Consider the following 14,502-nt stretch of genomic DNA (forward strand, 5'->3'; position numbering starts at 1 on the left):
CTAGCTCCACCACTTACTAGCTGCTGTTAATCTCTCCATATCTCACTTTCCTCATCTTTAAAAGGGAATAATGGACTACCCACTTCATAGGGTCACATAGGATGAAATAAAATGATTCTTATGAATTGGCCTGCAGTAACAAGTCCATACCTGTTAGCTATTTTTGCTCCACATAGCCCTTTCTCCTGCTTCTGGGTGAAAGCACGTCTGTTCTTTCTGCCTTTTTCTCCATGGAGGTTTCAGAATTACAAACTGACAATCTAAAGAATCTCCAGAACATCCCGCACACGTTCTGGAGGCCTGAGCATAAGGGTGGGATCTCCCACTGGTGCCTGGCGGTGAACGACCCTGCCAGGCGTGCCTAGTGGCTGAACATCCGGTGCGCGTGCAGGTCCACACATATGTGGATGGACGTGCACCGCCCGCCCTGAGATCCGGAGAGTTCAGCGGTCTCTGGTTAGCGTCGCGCAGCTGGTGGGCGGGGCAGAGCCATTGTTCCGCAGCCAACAGAGCCCCTCGCGCTCTCTAGAGAGGCCCCTTATAATCCCAACCCTGGGTTTAAAGCCACGTCCCCACTCCCAAGGGTCTCTGGGTACTGGAAGGCAGGATAGAGTTGTGCATACTGGTCACCCCCGTGGCTTCTCTACTTTTTTCTGTGAAACTTCCCCAGTGCCCGTCTATTCGCGAAGTGCCTGGGGGCCAGTCCTGGGCTGGTACCCACTTCCCATTCCCGGACAGGGGGTCTCTCCATATTCCAGAGAGGAAGCTCCCAAGTGCCTCCGAGGCAGCAGGGTGCCGGGCAGAGACCCAGTGGCCGGTGGAAGGGAAGCCGAGGAGAAAGGGATGGGAGGGGGAGCGAGTAGCTCGCGGCAGAGGGAACAGCAGATTGCGCCGAGCCAATGAGAACCGCAGAACGAGGTGGCACCAAATTCCCTTCGGCCAATGACGCGCCAGAGTCTACAGAAGCCTATTAGCATTTCCCCAGGGGCAGGAGCTGCGGCGGCTTAGCCGCGGTATGTCTGCAGCCCCCAGTACGCCTAGGCTCTGTCTCCTCCCCTCTCCGCCCATGCGGGGCTCGCAGGGCGAGCCAACTCTTCGTACTTTGCCCCGGTTGGCAGCGAATAAAAGGGGTCTGAGGAAATACGGGCTACGGTCTCCCGCTGCCAGTTCTAGCCTTTAAATCCCCAGCGTGGAGAGATCTACGCACAGCGGGTCGGATCCGAACACCGATCCAGCGCACACAGCGCCAGAAAGGTTCCGAGCGCAGCGCCGCCCATCGTCGCGCAAAAGCGGGCTCGGCTACCGAAGTCTCCCAGCTGTTGGGGCTGTCCCGAACTCCACTCCACAGTCAGCCCAGAGAAAGTGACCCCAGCATCAGAAAGTCCAGATGCCGGCCCACTTGCTGCAAGAGGAGGTGAGCTTCCCAGCATTGGCCCCAGACCGCGAGTTCGCCGGCACTAGCTGGGCTTCTAGGTGACTCGTTGGAGGAGTTGAGATCTCCGCGGAGGACATGGTCATCTTTTGCTACTTGTACTGCCTTCGTTTGTTGGGAATGTGGACTGTAATTCGGAACTTGGTTCTCCAACTTTTGTTTCTTAAGCTTTAAAGAAAAATTGGGTCGTGCCGGTACCTTTACGTATGTATGCCTGCGGGTTTTCCTTTGTGTGTTCGTAGGGATGCGAGTGTTTTACTTCTTCCTGTTGCCCCTTCTTGAGGTTTCACGGCCCTCCCCAATCTATCTATCTGCACAGTTCCTGGGGACTTACTTTTCTTCCATCAGGGTAGACCCAGCCCTCAGTTAACCTGGGTATTGGAGCAGGGTCTATTCCAATACATCACACTTCCCCCAGCTTCATGAGGGAGTTAGTGGCCCCTGCTGCCTCCACGTGTAGTCTCTCTCCTGACTCTCCCTTCCTCTCCCAGATCTCTAGCTCCTACACAACCACCACCACCATCACAGCGCCTCCTTCCAGGATCCTGCAGAATGGAGAAGGCAAGTTGGAGAAGACTCTCCTACACTTGGAAGAAGACATCGGCCCTGAACTTAAAGATGACATTTATGACCCAAGCTACAAGGATAAGGAGGGCCCAAGGCCCAAGCTTGAATATGTTTGGAGGAACATCATCCTTATGTTTCTGCTACACTTGGGAGGCCTGTATGGGATCCTATTGATCCCCACCTGCCAGGTCTACACCTGGCTCTGGGGTAAGAGTTTTTCATATCCTCCTGACTCAGTACTGCAGGTTCTCTCCACTCTTTAATAAAGTAGGAGCTTGTATGGAACAGAGACGCCAGCCCTTTCAGGCCCAGCCATTTCTCTTTGATGGCTTGAGAGGCCAAGTGGGCTGGGAACAGAGGCTAGGGAAACTGGGAGGCAAGAGTGTCAGTGCTGGGGGTCCTTTCATATGGGTGTTGGAGAGGGAGCCCTGAGACCATGTGCTTTGGACATTGAAGTGAGTAGACCTGTGTCAGGGTTAGCTTTCCCTGAAAGAGTTTTCTGGCTGCTTGTCCCAACCCTGCAAGCCACAAAAGAATCAAGGCCCCTACCTGGGAGGCATGGGAACATGGGACAAGACCAGCGGTTCCAAGGGGTGGAGTATATGCGGAGCACAGTCATGGGAGAGCAAGAGAAGTTGCTCAGGAAGAGAGTTAATAGAAGAGAGAGAAACAGAGAGATGGTTATCCACAAGATTATTTTGCCCTGACTCTTGGCCCAACCAGGCTCATTTGTTAGAGAAAAAGATGAAGAAGGCTCCTGTATGACCCAAGTTAAACAGTTGCAGTGCTCTGTAACTCCATGTAGGTCTCCTGGGAACTGTATGCAACACTCAGCGAAATGTCTTTAGAATTAAATAAGGTTGAAGTACTGTTTTATGTCCCATTCCCCATCTATCCTGCTCCAGCACCTCCCTTCTGATGCCATGCAGTCTCTCTTTCCCAGGACAGCCAGACGAAGCCAGAAAAGAGAGCCCTAAGCAACCCTGGCCTTGAGGCTGCTGCAATGAGTTCCCAATTCTGTCCCTGACCTGCCTGCCGTTAGGTCAGCCTTTTCAGTGATCCATGGGTATGGGCTGATAACAGGGCCCTGCCCCCTGGATACACACATGCGCTTTGCAGGCATTTTCACCTCTGCCACCATAAGCCTGAGTTGGGGAGAGGAGAGCAGAGAAATCTAAAAACCCAGGGGCCCTGCATTACCACTCTCTGAGAGTGCTGAGCTAGAACTCTCTCTCAAGGAAATTTTAGGGTTTTTAGAGCAATCTCAGGTGCCGCTGCACTCTTGGAGAGGAGGTATGTTGAAGGGCTAGTAGACCAAGTTTTAGCTGATTCTCCCAGGACCTCTTAGGTTTGAAGATGGTGAGATCTGCTCCCTAGAGCTTTGTCTTGGGAAATCCTCTCAGTGCCACAGACAGAGAGGTGATACCCTCTCTCAAGATCTCAGTCTTTCCAGGTACAAACTGGGGACACCAGTACTTTTTTAGGATTAGGAAGGTAGTGCTCCTAGCTTTTTTTGTGTATCATTGCTGGAGCTGGCTAGGCACAGGAAATCAGTTCATCTGCAGACCAGAAGAGTTCTTCTGTTTGTGATAGGAGGGGGACATCTGTTCTTTAGCCCCTCTGAAAACCCAGCCCAACTTCAGTTACAGCATGAGGAATCAAGAGCCAGGATAAGGATTCCCCAGGGAGACTGTGCACTCCTCTCTCCACTCCTCCTCCCCAGGAGAGGAGTTTTCACAAGTAGATTTGTTGCCTGCAAGCCCCTTCCAGCCTCAGCACTCCCTATAGGCTTGGTTAAGTCCAGAGTTTGGCCAGACTGCTTCTGCTTGCACCCCACCCTTCGCTGCTGGTGTAGGTGGCAGAATGCTATCCCTAAACCAAGGCCATGCCTGCCACCTTTTTGTGCCCTGCCCATGGGTGTGTGTTGTACCTTTGGACAGAGCAGGGGAGGGTCAGAGTTCCCACATTCAGAGTTTTAGGAGCTTGGCCTCACCTTTCCTTTTATCCCTAAGGACAGTGTTAAATTAAGGACTGGTTATGTTTACAGCATTTCTCAGACTCAGGGCAGTTTGGAAAGCATCTGAGATGGGCCCTGAGGACGCTGAGGGCCGAGGGCCAAGGGGCAAAACTTATCTCTTTCTTAGGGCCAAAGCTATGAGATTTTGCTTAACCATCTATTTGGACTTTAGTAGAGCATGAGTCGTCAACTGACTGACATAAGGCCTTCTATTTGACAAGCTCAGAGGTGTTGACAGAAAAGGCACCAGAGTGCCTGGGTTCTTTTCTCAGTTCCCCTGTTAATACCAAGATCTTACTTGCTTTCCGAGTCAACGTGCCAGGGTCATCTGTGGCATGAAACAACCCCAGTAGCTTCCTTGGTTCTGAGCCGAGTGCTTCTGCTTTCATGTCCAAAGCCATTTTTTTTTTTTCCTTCTTAGTGATTCATTGCCTATGGCTCAACTTTGTCATTTTTGTACGTACAGATGTAGGCAGATACTGTCTTTGGGAAGATAATTGCCACATAGTTTGAGGCCAGCAAATTACCTGAAGCCCTAATCTTAGCGCAGAGGAATTACGAGATAGAACTTTCACTGAGATTGACTCCAGCTCCCTGGTTTTCCTCCAGATCGTGAAGGAGGAATAGGATAGGGAGGAGGAAAATAGAGTAGGGGAGGGGATGAGGGCTGTTTAGGAAACTGCTAACTATGGTTGGAGAACACAGGACAATTTGTTACAATGTGTGGTGTCTCCAACTGCAGCTAGGTTCTATGGCTACTGAGGATCCATTGTCTCTAGCTGTTTCCCTAGGAATGAAACATTGTCAGCAGTCACTGCTCTACCAAGGCCTCAGCCCCTGCCTACTAGAGCAGAGGAAGATGGGTATACCCAGCAAACTGCTTCCCAGTTAGAGATTATAGCTGGCACCTTGTGAGTTGGCAGGCCTCCAGGAAGGTGAAGGAGGACAGTATTGGGGTGCTCCACTGACAGCTTTGAGCATATCCCACCATTGTCTAGAATTAGCCTTGCCAAAGAGAGTATAGGCTGAAAGGAGGGACACAGGAACTGTGTGTATATCTTGGGGAGGTGGATAGTATAGTTAGAATATGAACTGCTTGTTGACAGCAAACCTAGTTTCAGACTGTGGCTCTATTTCTTACTGGCCTTGTAACTATAGATAAACACGACCTCTCTGAGCATCTTTTTCTTCTACTGCAAAGTGAAGATATGCAAGCCCATTTAAGGTATCTATTGAATCAGAGAATGTAAAGTTCTTAGCTAAGCTTAAGACACTGTGCAGATATGACTTATGTACAGGGTGGATTGTCCCCTAATGTGGCCGCACTACCTGCTAAAATATTGAAATACTTTGTACCAGTTGGTAAATAGCCATAGATCTGAGCTCCCCAAGTGTCCCCTAGAACCCAGAGCCCCTCGAATTGGTGAGTGCCCAGACCGTACTGACTATTAAGTATTTTAAGACCACCCTTGGTCTTAAGCTCTGAGAGAGTAGTCTGTGGTCCTTAACAACTTAGAGAGAGACCCAAAGGAAATGGGACCCAGGATAATGTCCCTCATGACAGAGAATGACAACTGGCTGTCCTACCTTTCTGAAGTTCCTGGGATTCCTTAGCTTATTCCAATTCCTAGTTCAAGGGGATGAGAGTGATGATATTTTTCGATTAGTAAAATCAGAGAGACCTAAGAGACCAAGGTGTCCCTGAAGTTCAGGGAAAAGCAGAGCCTCACCCGAAGTCTCAGAAGACACAGACTCGGCCATACAGAGAACATCATGTTTGCCCAGATTGGTCACCTCCCTACTGTTTCCTCCTGGCAGTGGTTTCCTGCTATGGGTTCAGTGCCCTGGGCATAACCGCAGGAGCCCATCGCCTGTGGAGTCATCGAAGTTACAAAGCTCGGCTGCCCCTACGGCTCTTCCTGATCATTGCCAACACGATGGCATTCCAGGTAAGAATTTGGCTCTGCTCAGCTCTCTTCTCCACTCTGTCGGTGATCCAGGAGCAGAATGGAGGAGATCAGCACCTGAAGAGAAGCAACACATGGACAAAGCATTTCGCTTTCCTCTCTCCTCAAGGTCACCTCAGGTTCAGGCCCAGTCCTTAAACTCATAAAGCACGAGCATACTTCTGAGTCACTGAGAAAGGAAAATAGAAGATAAATAGGAAATACTCTCTGTTAACAGGATTTACATATTACCGTAAGGTCCCTCTGTTATCACACAGTCTGGCTGTTAGGGTTCTCTCTTCTCAGGGGCCATAGTGTCAGGAACTGACACTGGTTTCCTGGGCAGACATTGGGCAATAGAGTCACCATTTTAGGTGAATATTTTAGGATTCCACCATGATGGGATTGAAGTGGATGTTTCACAGACTCATGAACTCTGTTGTTTTCGGGTCATGAGCAAATACTTTTATAGCACTGGCTTATGTGCCTGGCACTATTCTAGGCACTTGACATAGATTTCCTCATTAAATCCACATAACAGTCTTAGGAGGTAGCTACTATTATTATCCCCATTTTATAGATGAGTAAATTGTGTCACTGAGAGGTGAGGGAGACCAACATTATGGTCTTATCTTGGGCTGCCAGGCTGGCTAAGTCAAGTTTTGAGGTTTGTTGAGGCAGAAAGTTTATGGCAGAGATAGAATGAAGGAAATCGGGGAAAGCAAACTCCTCGCTATTAAAAGGTAGCAGTGGGCCAAGGATAGCTTGTAGCAAGGGGGGAAAAAGCAACCAAATTTGTCCCCTTCTTCGTGGCAATATCCCAGGTACTTAACAGATTGCATAATCATCTGTGCCACAACACTTTGTACCTTGAGGGCTCCTGATGTTGGGGCCGTGAGAAGGAAGTTATTGGCACATTCTTTAAGGGATAGAAAGAGTCTCAGAGGTCATTTGGGAATGTGGCCATGCTCATGATTTATATGCCTAGACATGTTGAGTTGTACAAGCTGTGTCTTACCAAGGCATCAGAATGGAGCTTCTTGCAGCTTCATCCACTGACCAGGACCCTAGGACACAAGGCTGCCTGTTTCATGTTGTCCCTGCCCAGGGCTTACGCACCCCACAAAGACCTTTTACAACATTCGTTGCTTGAAGAATTGCAATATTCTCTCACAATGAAACTGTCTGATCTACCTCCATGCTGCCTATCGTATAACCTTCGTGAAGCAGCCAGTCCTATTCATGTGGTCCTGGGACTTCAAGTGGCTTTTCCACTTGGCATTCAGTGGCAAGTTGGGGGAAAAGAGGAGGCAACTCCATGACACTCCTTTAGAGTGCTGGCTCTTGGGTATTTTGTCAGGTTGGGCTGAGAGCCACAGGCTCTTGAAGCCTATCTATTAGGAGTTCCCTAAGGTATGTTTCTCCTCAGGCCTTCCTTCCTCTTCTCTGCCCCTCCAGAATGATGTTTATGAATGGTCCCGAGATCACCGTGTCCACCACAAGTTTTCAGAAACAGATGCTGATCCCCACAATGCCCGACGTGGCTTTTTCTTCTCTCATGTGGGTTGGCTGCTTGTGCGCAAACACCCAGACGTCAAAGAGAAGGGTGGTTTGCTAGATTTGTCTGACCTAAAAGCCGAGAAGCTGGTGATGTTCCAGAGGAGGTGAGTGAAGTAGTGATGGAGCTGGGCACCTGGTGTTTGGGGGACCCCCCCCCCTTTTTTTCCTCTAGGACTTAACATAAGCTGAGAAAATGGTCTGTATGTTCAAAATCATAATTTAAAACCCTAATTTTTAACAGCCCAAGGTTCACAGCCATAGACTGTTGTTGTTTCTGAGCTATCTTAATTAAACCAGTTAAATTCAACAAATGTTTATTGACCTAGGAACTCATGGATACAAAAATGAGTGTGTCATAGGCTTTGCCTTCGAGGAGTTTGTATCCTGTTGGGCTTTGAAAAGATAAGTCAGGTGTCTGAATAACTATGGTGCATGACAGAATATTTTCTGTACCAATAAAAGGCACAAAGGGGAGGAAGATTTCATAGTACTAGGGAACATCAGGGAAGGGTTTATGAAGAAAGTAGCTTTGGAATCCACTGATGGATAGGGATTTTCACAGGTGCAAGAGGGGAAGGGACAGTACAAACAAAACAGAATGAGCTAAAGCATAAAGCATGTTCTAGCAACAGAGTCCTTTTGCTTGAAGTATAGGGTGTGGTCAGATTAAGACTAGAGAGGGAGACTGATGCTATTCTTATAGAGTCTTAAAAGCAAACGGGATTTAATTCAATTGGCAATTGGAAACCGTTAAAAGTTTTTTGAGCAGGAATGTGACATGGTTGGAGGTATGCTTTAGAAAGGTCATTCTCGTGACATGTGAAGGAAATCATTGAGCCAAAGAGTGAGAAGCAGGGCCACAAGTTAGGAGATCGTGGGGGTCCATTTTAGGGGAGCAGTGGCAGGAATGGAAAGGAGTTGGATGCAGGGAATGCCAATGATGTAAGAGTATAAGGCTTGACTGCTGAAGAGATGTAAGAAATCAAGTCAGTGGCCTTCATTGAGACAATGAATAATGGGACAGGGCCTCCAGAAGGACAGAGACCCACAGGCATCAAGGACACTGAGGGTGCCTCTCTGAGAGACAAGAAGAGGAAGGATTAGAGGATGGCTGGCAGGAAATGGAGACAAGACGCTAAACAGAGACTGTAAAGAACACTGGCAGGAAAGAGAAAGGAGCCCAAAGGCAGAATGGAAAAACAGCCTGAGCAGGAGAACTTTGTGATTTGTACCTCATTTGTTTTACATGGTATTACGCTACCATAAAAAAGAGCAATGGATTTAGAGTCTGGAGACCTGCATTCTAGTTCTCGCTCCACAGATTCCTAGTGGTGCAGTCCTAGAAAAGTCATTTAACCCCTCATTGCCTCATCTAAAAAGTGAGGTAATAACTCTACATTCTCACAAGATTTCCCACTCCATTTCCTCTTGCTTTTTTTCATGCCACACTGTACTCACAACGTAAAAGGAAAGAGACAGTCCAACCCAGCGATAATAGAAAGCAGGTAGGACTAAGAGTCCTCTCTCCACTGACTCTGTATATGGTCTCTCAATGTAGGTATTACAAGCCTGGCATCTTGCTGTTATGCTTCATCCTGCCCACACTTGTGCCCTGGTATTTCTGGGGTGAAACATTTCAACACAGCTTGTACGTCGCCACTTTCTTGCGTTATACCTTAGTGCTCAATGCTACCTGGCTGGTGAACAGTGCTGCCCACCTTTACGGATATCGCCCTTATGACAAGACCATTAACCCTCGAGAGAATATCTTGGTTTCACTGGGAGCTGTGGGTAAGTCAGCAGTCCATAGCTAGACCACATCTAGTGGTCTCTTGGTTGGGGTATTAGGCTAGGCTAGGAGCTAGAAAGACAAGATTAACCTGTTTATGACCTCTTTCTATCTGTTTTTCCACCCTAAAACTAAGGGGCAATATCTTAGAAAACTCTTGGGAGTCAGGCAGCAAGTCTTACATAAAAAGGAAAGGGTAAAAAATAATAATGTCTTTGATTCTAGATTCTAAAACAATCTCTAGACGCTATGTATAATGAGCCCCTTTGGGTTTTCCTTTTTCCAGTCACTTCAGGGCTACACTACAGTCTTGTCTGGGGCAGGGAATGCATAAAAAGAACAATAGTGTCAGTGGCAGTAAGCCTAGTGGTTCATAGTTAAATATGCTCTATAAAATACAGACTAAATACTTATAAATTAATTCAGTAAACTTCTCTTTTATCTCCTTGCTGTGTTCAGATAGGCCATACTTGAAGCGTATGCCATGCCTTATTGTTTGGTTATTCCAAGATGGACATCAAAGCAACTGTTGGTGACCCTTTCTCACCACCTGCCTTTCTTGTTTTCTGTCGTTTATTTTTTTTTTTCTGCTTTATTGTGTTCTAAGAATATCCCCTCCCCCCAATATGGCTTAAGGAACCCCCAATAAAGCAGTTACTTTGATCACAAGTGCCTGCTTGCTGATCTAATGCTAGCTCTTCATGAATTTTTTTCTCTCTAATATGGGTCTCCATAGCCAGTCTAGCACAATAGGGTTCTACTATCTGTCTCCATTTTTTTTTTTTCCACTCTTTTCAACTAAATATAGATCTTGACTAAGGCCCGAAATGAGCTTTCCTTAAGCAAACCCAGTGGCCTCCTCTTCCTCCCCAGTGATCAGTGCTATTGGTCATCCAGTTTAGGCAACTTCACTGTTCACCATGTTTATACACACCATGGCCTAGCATTCATTTTTTTTTTCTTTAAAATATTCCTTTATATTCTCAACCCTGGCCATCTTTACCATCTGTACTAAAGGTATTTTTTTTCCATCTCTTTTTAACTTCCATGCCTTTCTGCCCTCCTTTCAGGCATCTTCTACCATCATGCCTGTTTTAACTCTGAACCATGTGTGAAATAAATCACCTAGGCCCTATAAGTCTAAGATTTTCATAGAAATGGAAGTTTCTGAAATGAGATTTATCCTGTACTTGAAATGGATCTAGAGCAAGCTTCCCCAACTTCGACCTCTTTCTCTCAGTTCATAGTGGCTCCCAATATCTTATTTTGTCTCAGTTACTTATTTCTCCAGACCTGCTGCTCCCCTCCCTTATCACTTCACTCTTTGTTCTCCTGTAGCTCCCTTTCTAATCTTTTCTTCTTGAATTACCTCCCTACAGTCACATACTCATCTCTCTGCCCAACCTGACCTCCCTTGAGCCTTTCTTGGGCTGTATCTTGCTGCCCCACTTGCAAAGTCTTTTTCTTCTTCTACCCAATGACCCCTTTTCTCTACCCTATAACCCCTTTTGGCTATGTGTGTCTGATTCAATTTTAAATCTGATAAGTATAGGCCTGGTTAGTACTTTATATAGAGCCTAGCTGCAAAGTCGTTTATGGAAATTTTAGGAATCCTCTGTCAGTACCTTTAGCCTTGGGATCATTCCACCCTCCTACTCAGTTCACACTGTGGATATTTAGGTGTCACAGAGGATGTACCTTGAGATGCCTTGGATGGTGTCATTTACTTTGCAGGACTTCCTTCACTTGCTCATTATTAATATATCATTACTACTCTACCGAGGTTCTTTTATCTTCAACAGGCTCAATATGCTCTTTTATTAGCTATTCTTTACCTGGCTTTACCCCGGCCTCAGAAGGGTCTGTCTGTATTGTTATTGTTGAATGCAATTCAGAAAGAAGAGTCCTGCTAAGGCGTGAAGAAGTCTCTGTGGAGTTTCCAAAGATTTGCCCGTTACAGAAATTATCACGAATCTTTGTTTTTCCTCTATCCAGCAAAGCGAACTACTCATCTCAGACTCTCAACGATTAGAGGGAATATCTAAGCATTTTGGTTCTGATTCCCTCAGAGAGCTTATGTTTTATCAGCATCACCGTGCAAAGCTCAAAGAATTCAAAGTCAGAGCAATCTATTGAACCAGTAGTGGCTGAGAAATCTTGGGCCCCTGGGCCGGGATTCCTTTCTTCTGACCTGTGGCTGTTGCTGCCCAATTCTGTTGGTCTCTTGCACCCTTGGGGTAGTACCAGTGCAAGTGTACTCCTCTGCTCACCTTTGTAAGAAACACAGCAAAAGCCCTTCATTCCGGACTTTCTCCTCTCCCCACCCATAGAGCCTTGAGGATCTCAGACCAATACTTAGTAAAGCCCTGGAAGTTTCCAATCTAAAATCCATATCTGGCAATAGCTGTTTATCTCCAGTGATCTTATCCTCAGAGAAACTGCCAGTCCTCCCACAAAGGCTCCCAGACATCCATGGGTGAATAGGGTCTTCCCATTCCTTTCTTAAGATGCCTCCGAGGGGATCTATTTGGTTCAGAGTAGAGGAGACAGGTTTTATTTGTTCATTGGACAACAGCAAGTTTCTAGTAGGTTTGAAATACTCTGCTAAGTAACCATTGTGCCAAGATCAGGAAGACAGAAATCCACAGTAAAACTCCATAACTTTTCTCCTTGTTTTTGTTCTAGGTGAGGGCTTCCACAATTACCACCACACTTTTCCCTATGACTACTCCACCAGTGAATATCGCTGGCACTTAAACCTGACCACATTGTTCATCGATTGCATGGCTGCCATCGGTCTGGCTTATGACCGGAAGAAGGTATCCAAGGCGGCCATCTTGGCTAGGGTTAAAAGAACTGGAGATGGAAGCTACAAGAGTGGTTGAGTTTTGGGTCTCTCGGGTTCCTTTTCCAAAAGCCAGCCAGGCAGAGGTTTAATGTTCTTTTTATTAACTACTGAATAATGCTAAAAGGATGCTAAAGATAATGATGTTAACCCATTCCAGTACAGTATTCTTTTAAAATGCAAAAGTATTGAAAGCCAACAACTCTGCCTTCATGATGCTAAGCTAATATTCTTATTTTTTTTCTTCTCTGTCTTCTAGACCCATTGCCCTTTGCTTTGTTCCTACCACCTTCCTTTCTCTTCCCCCTCATTGCCTCCCAGGCAAGCAGCTGGTGAGTCATTGGTGGGTGTTCAGCTTCTGAAGCCTAGACAACCTTTCTGTCATCCAAAACTAGTGGTTTTTACCCTAGATAACTCTTTCCTTGAGCTGTCCTGAGCTTCAAGGTAGGTGGCTCAAGCTAGAGCTGGGAAATCATCTGTTAATTATCTTCAGTCCAGGCATTTGCTAGCTGGAATGGAAAAGTGTGTTTGGCATGAAGCTTCTAAAGCAGGTAAATTGTCAGAGGAGAGAGTTAGCATGCATGGTATGATCGATAAGTAAGGATGGAATAAGGTGGGAAACAAAGCAAGAAGCAGCTTCTGCTGCAATCAGACATCTTTCATCTTTCTGTTCTGCCATTTCACCATCAGGATATTGGTCAGCTCCCCTTGTAGTAATAAAGTGGTGGCAGCATTTCCAGACATCCAAAAAAGGAATGCATTGTGCTGTAGTGGTTAGCATTCCAAAAAAGGAAAGATTTTAGGAGGTGGAGTTGGGTCACGCACGCGCGCGCGCGCACGCGTGTGTGTGTGTGTGTGTGTGTGTGTGTGTACACACACACACACACACACACACAGAGGTATACCTTGCTTGGAATATTAGAGTTCCTCTGAAAGAGGGATGCTTGAATAACAGGAGAAATTAGGTAGGTTGTCAACTTTCCCCTCACTGCTGGACAGGAGATGGAGAGGTTGAGGAACAGGGTCTTAGGCAGTTCCTGAGAGATGACTACAGAAGAAGGACTTTGAGAACATCCTGCCTGGGGATTTTGGATTTGGAAGTTTACTAAACAAGTTACTGGGTATCCTAATATTAAAGCTGGTTATTCAAACAAGTTAGATGTTAACTCTCTTATATTTCTCCTTGGAATGAGTAAAAACTAAAAGACTTCTCCCCATAGCGTCAGACCCTTTCACTCATTCCTTCTCTGTTAACATCTAGCCTAAAGTATAGGACTGCCTGGGGACAGATAGGAGTCTTAACTATCATGATTATCCATTCCCGGCTCTACCCTATCTGTCAGATTTCTCCTATTGGTTCTGTCTCTTCCTTGATGTTTTTATTCCCCACTCTGGACAGGCAGCCTCCTTTGTGTGTATTCAGAAGCAGTGATGGCTATTGCTGTCCAGGCAGCTCCCTCTCCTGCAGACAGAATGCTCAGGGTCACTGAACCACTGTTTCTTTTTATAAAGTTAAGCTAGCTGCCACTTTCACTTGGCCTCCAGAGTCTCTCCACCTACAGCCCTGTGCTCTCCTGCCACATTGATGACTCAAGACGAGGCTGAAAAGCCCTACTAGAAACATCCCTGGCTCAAGAGCTCTCTCACAATGCACAGCCAAGCCAAGTACTTGTGTCATGCCGGTGAGCCAGCCACGGAGTAAAGAGAGTTTGTTTTCAGTCTCCTCTGTCTGGGTCAGAACCACAGAGAATACTAGATGCTCCCTTTTTGCTCATTACCCCTGCCCAGCTCTAGTCTCTGCTCCTAGCTGACAGTGCAATGCTGGTCGAAGTAAGAGAGAACTCAGTCTTTTCTGGGAAGCACAAGAAGCAAAGGCAAGTTCCAAAGTGCCTCACTCGAAAGGAGGCCCTGTTTGTTCCCTGGAGCCAGAGTACGCTGCAAAGCTTTGGTTGAGACTTGGCATCTAACATGCCATGAACTTTGCTGAACAGCGTCTCTGTTCAGCAAACTAACCAGCATTCCCCACCACACAGCCTAGGGCAGACAATAGTATAGAAAAGATCTGGAAAAAAACAACGTGTTTTTAGAACCTTGGACCACTCCTGTCCCTGTATCTCAGTCATCAGTGCAGAAGCCCGGCTTTACTCTTATCAAGATTGGAAATGTACAATACCAAATGCTCTGTCCACTGCTGAGCCAAAACGGTGAAAGGGAAGAGGGCCTTTCTTTCTGTATTAACTGAATAGATAGAGGCTACAGGGGTAAGCCTGGACTAAAAGTATCTTTGTCTTTTGAGCTGTTCCTCAGTAGAAAAGAATCTAACAAAAAATGACTATAGTTTTGATC

General features: G+C 46.6%; 1 protein-coding gene across 1 annotated transcript; it reads left to right on the forward strand.

Moving 5' to 3' along the window:
- Window positions 1-1,029: 1,029 nt before the first annotated feature.
- Window positions 1,030-14,203, forward strand: SCD (stearoyl-CoA desaturase). Its single transcript, XM_011378843.2, has 6 exons — window positions 1,030-1,414; window positions 1,924-2,206; window positions 5,835-5,965; window positions 7,421-7,626; window positions 9,081-9,313; window positions 11,997-14,203. Exons 1-6 carry the CDS (start codon window positions 1,388-1,390, stop codon window positions 12,194-12,196), a joined length of 1,080 nt encoding a protein of 359 aa, XP_011377145.1. The 5' UTR covers window positions 1,030-1,387; the 3' UTR covers window positions 12,197-14,203.
- Window positions 14,204-14,502: the final 299 nt, after the last annotated feature.

The sequence above is a fragment of the Pteropus vampyrus genome, unplaced genomic scaffold (assembly GCF_000151845.1).
Source record: "Pteropus vampyrus isolate Shadow unplaced genomic scaffold, Pvam_2.0 Scaffold348, whole genome shotgun sequence".
NCBI lineage: Eukaryota > Metazoa > Chordata > Mammalia > Chiroptera > Pteropodidae > Pteropus > Pteropus vampyrus.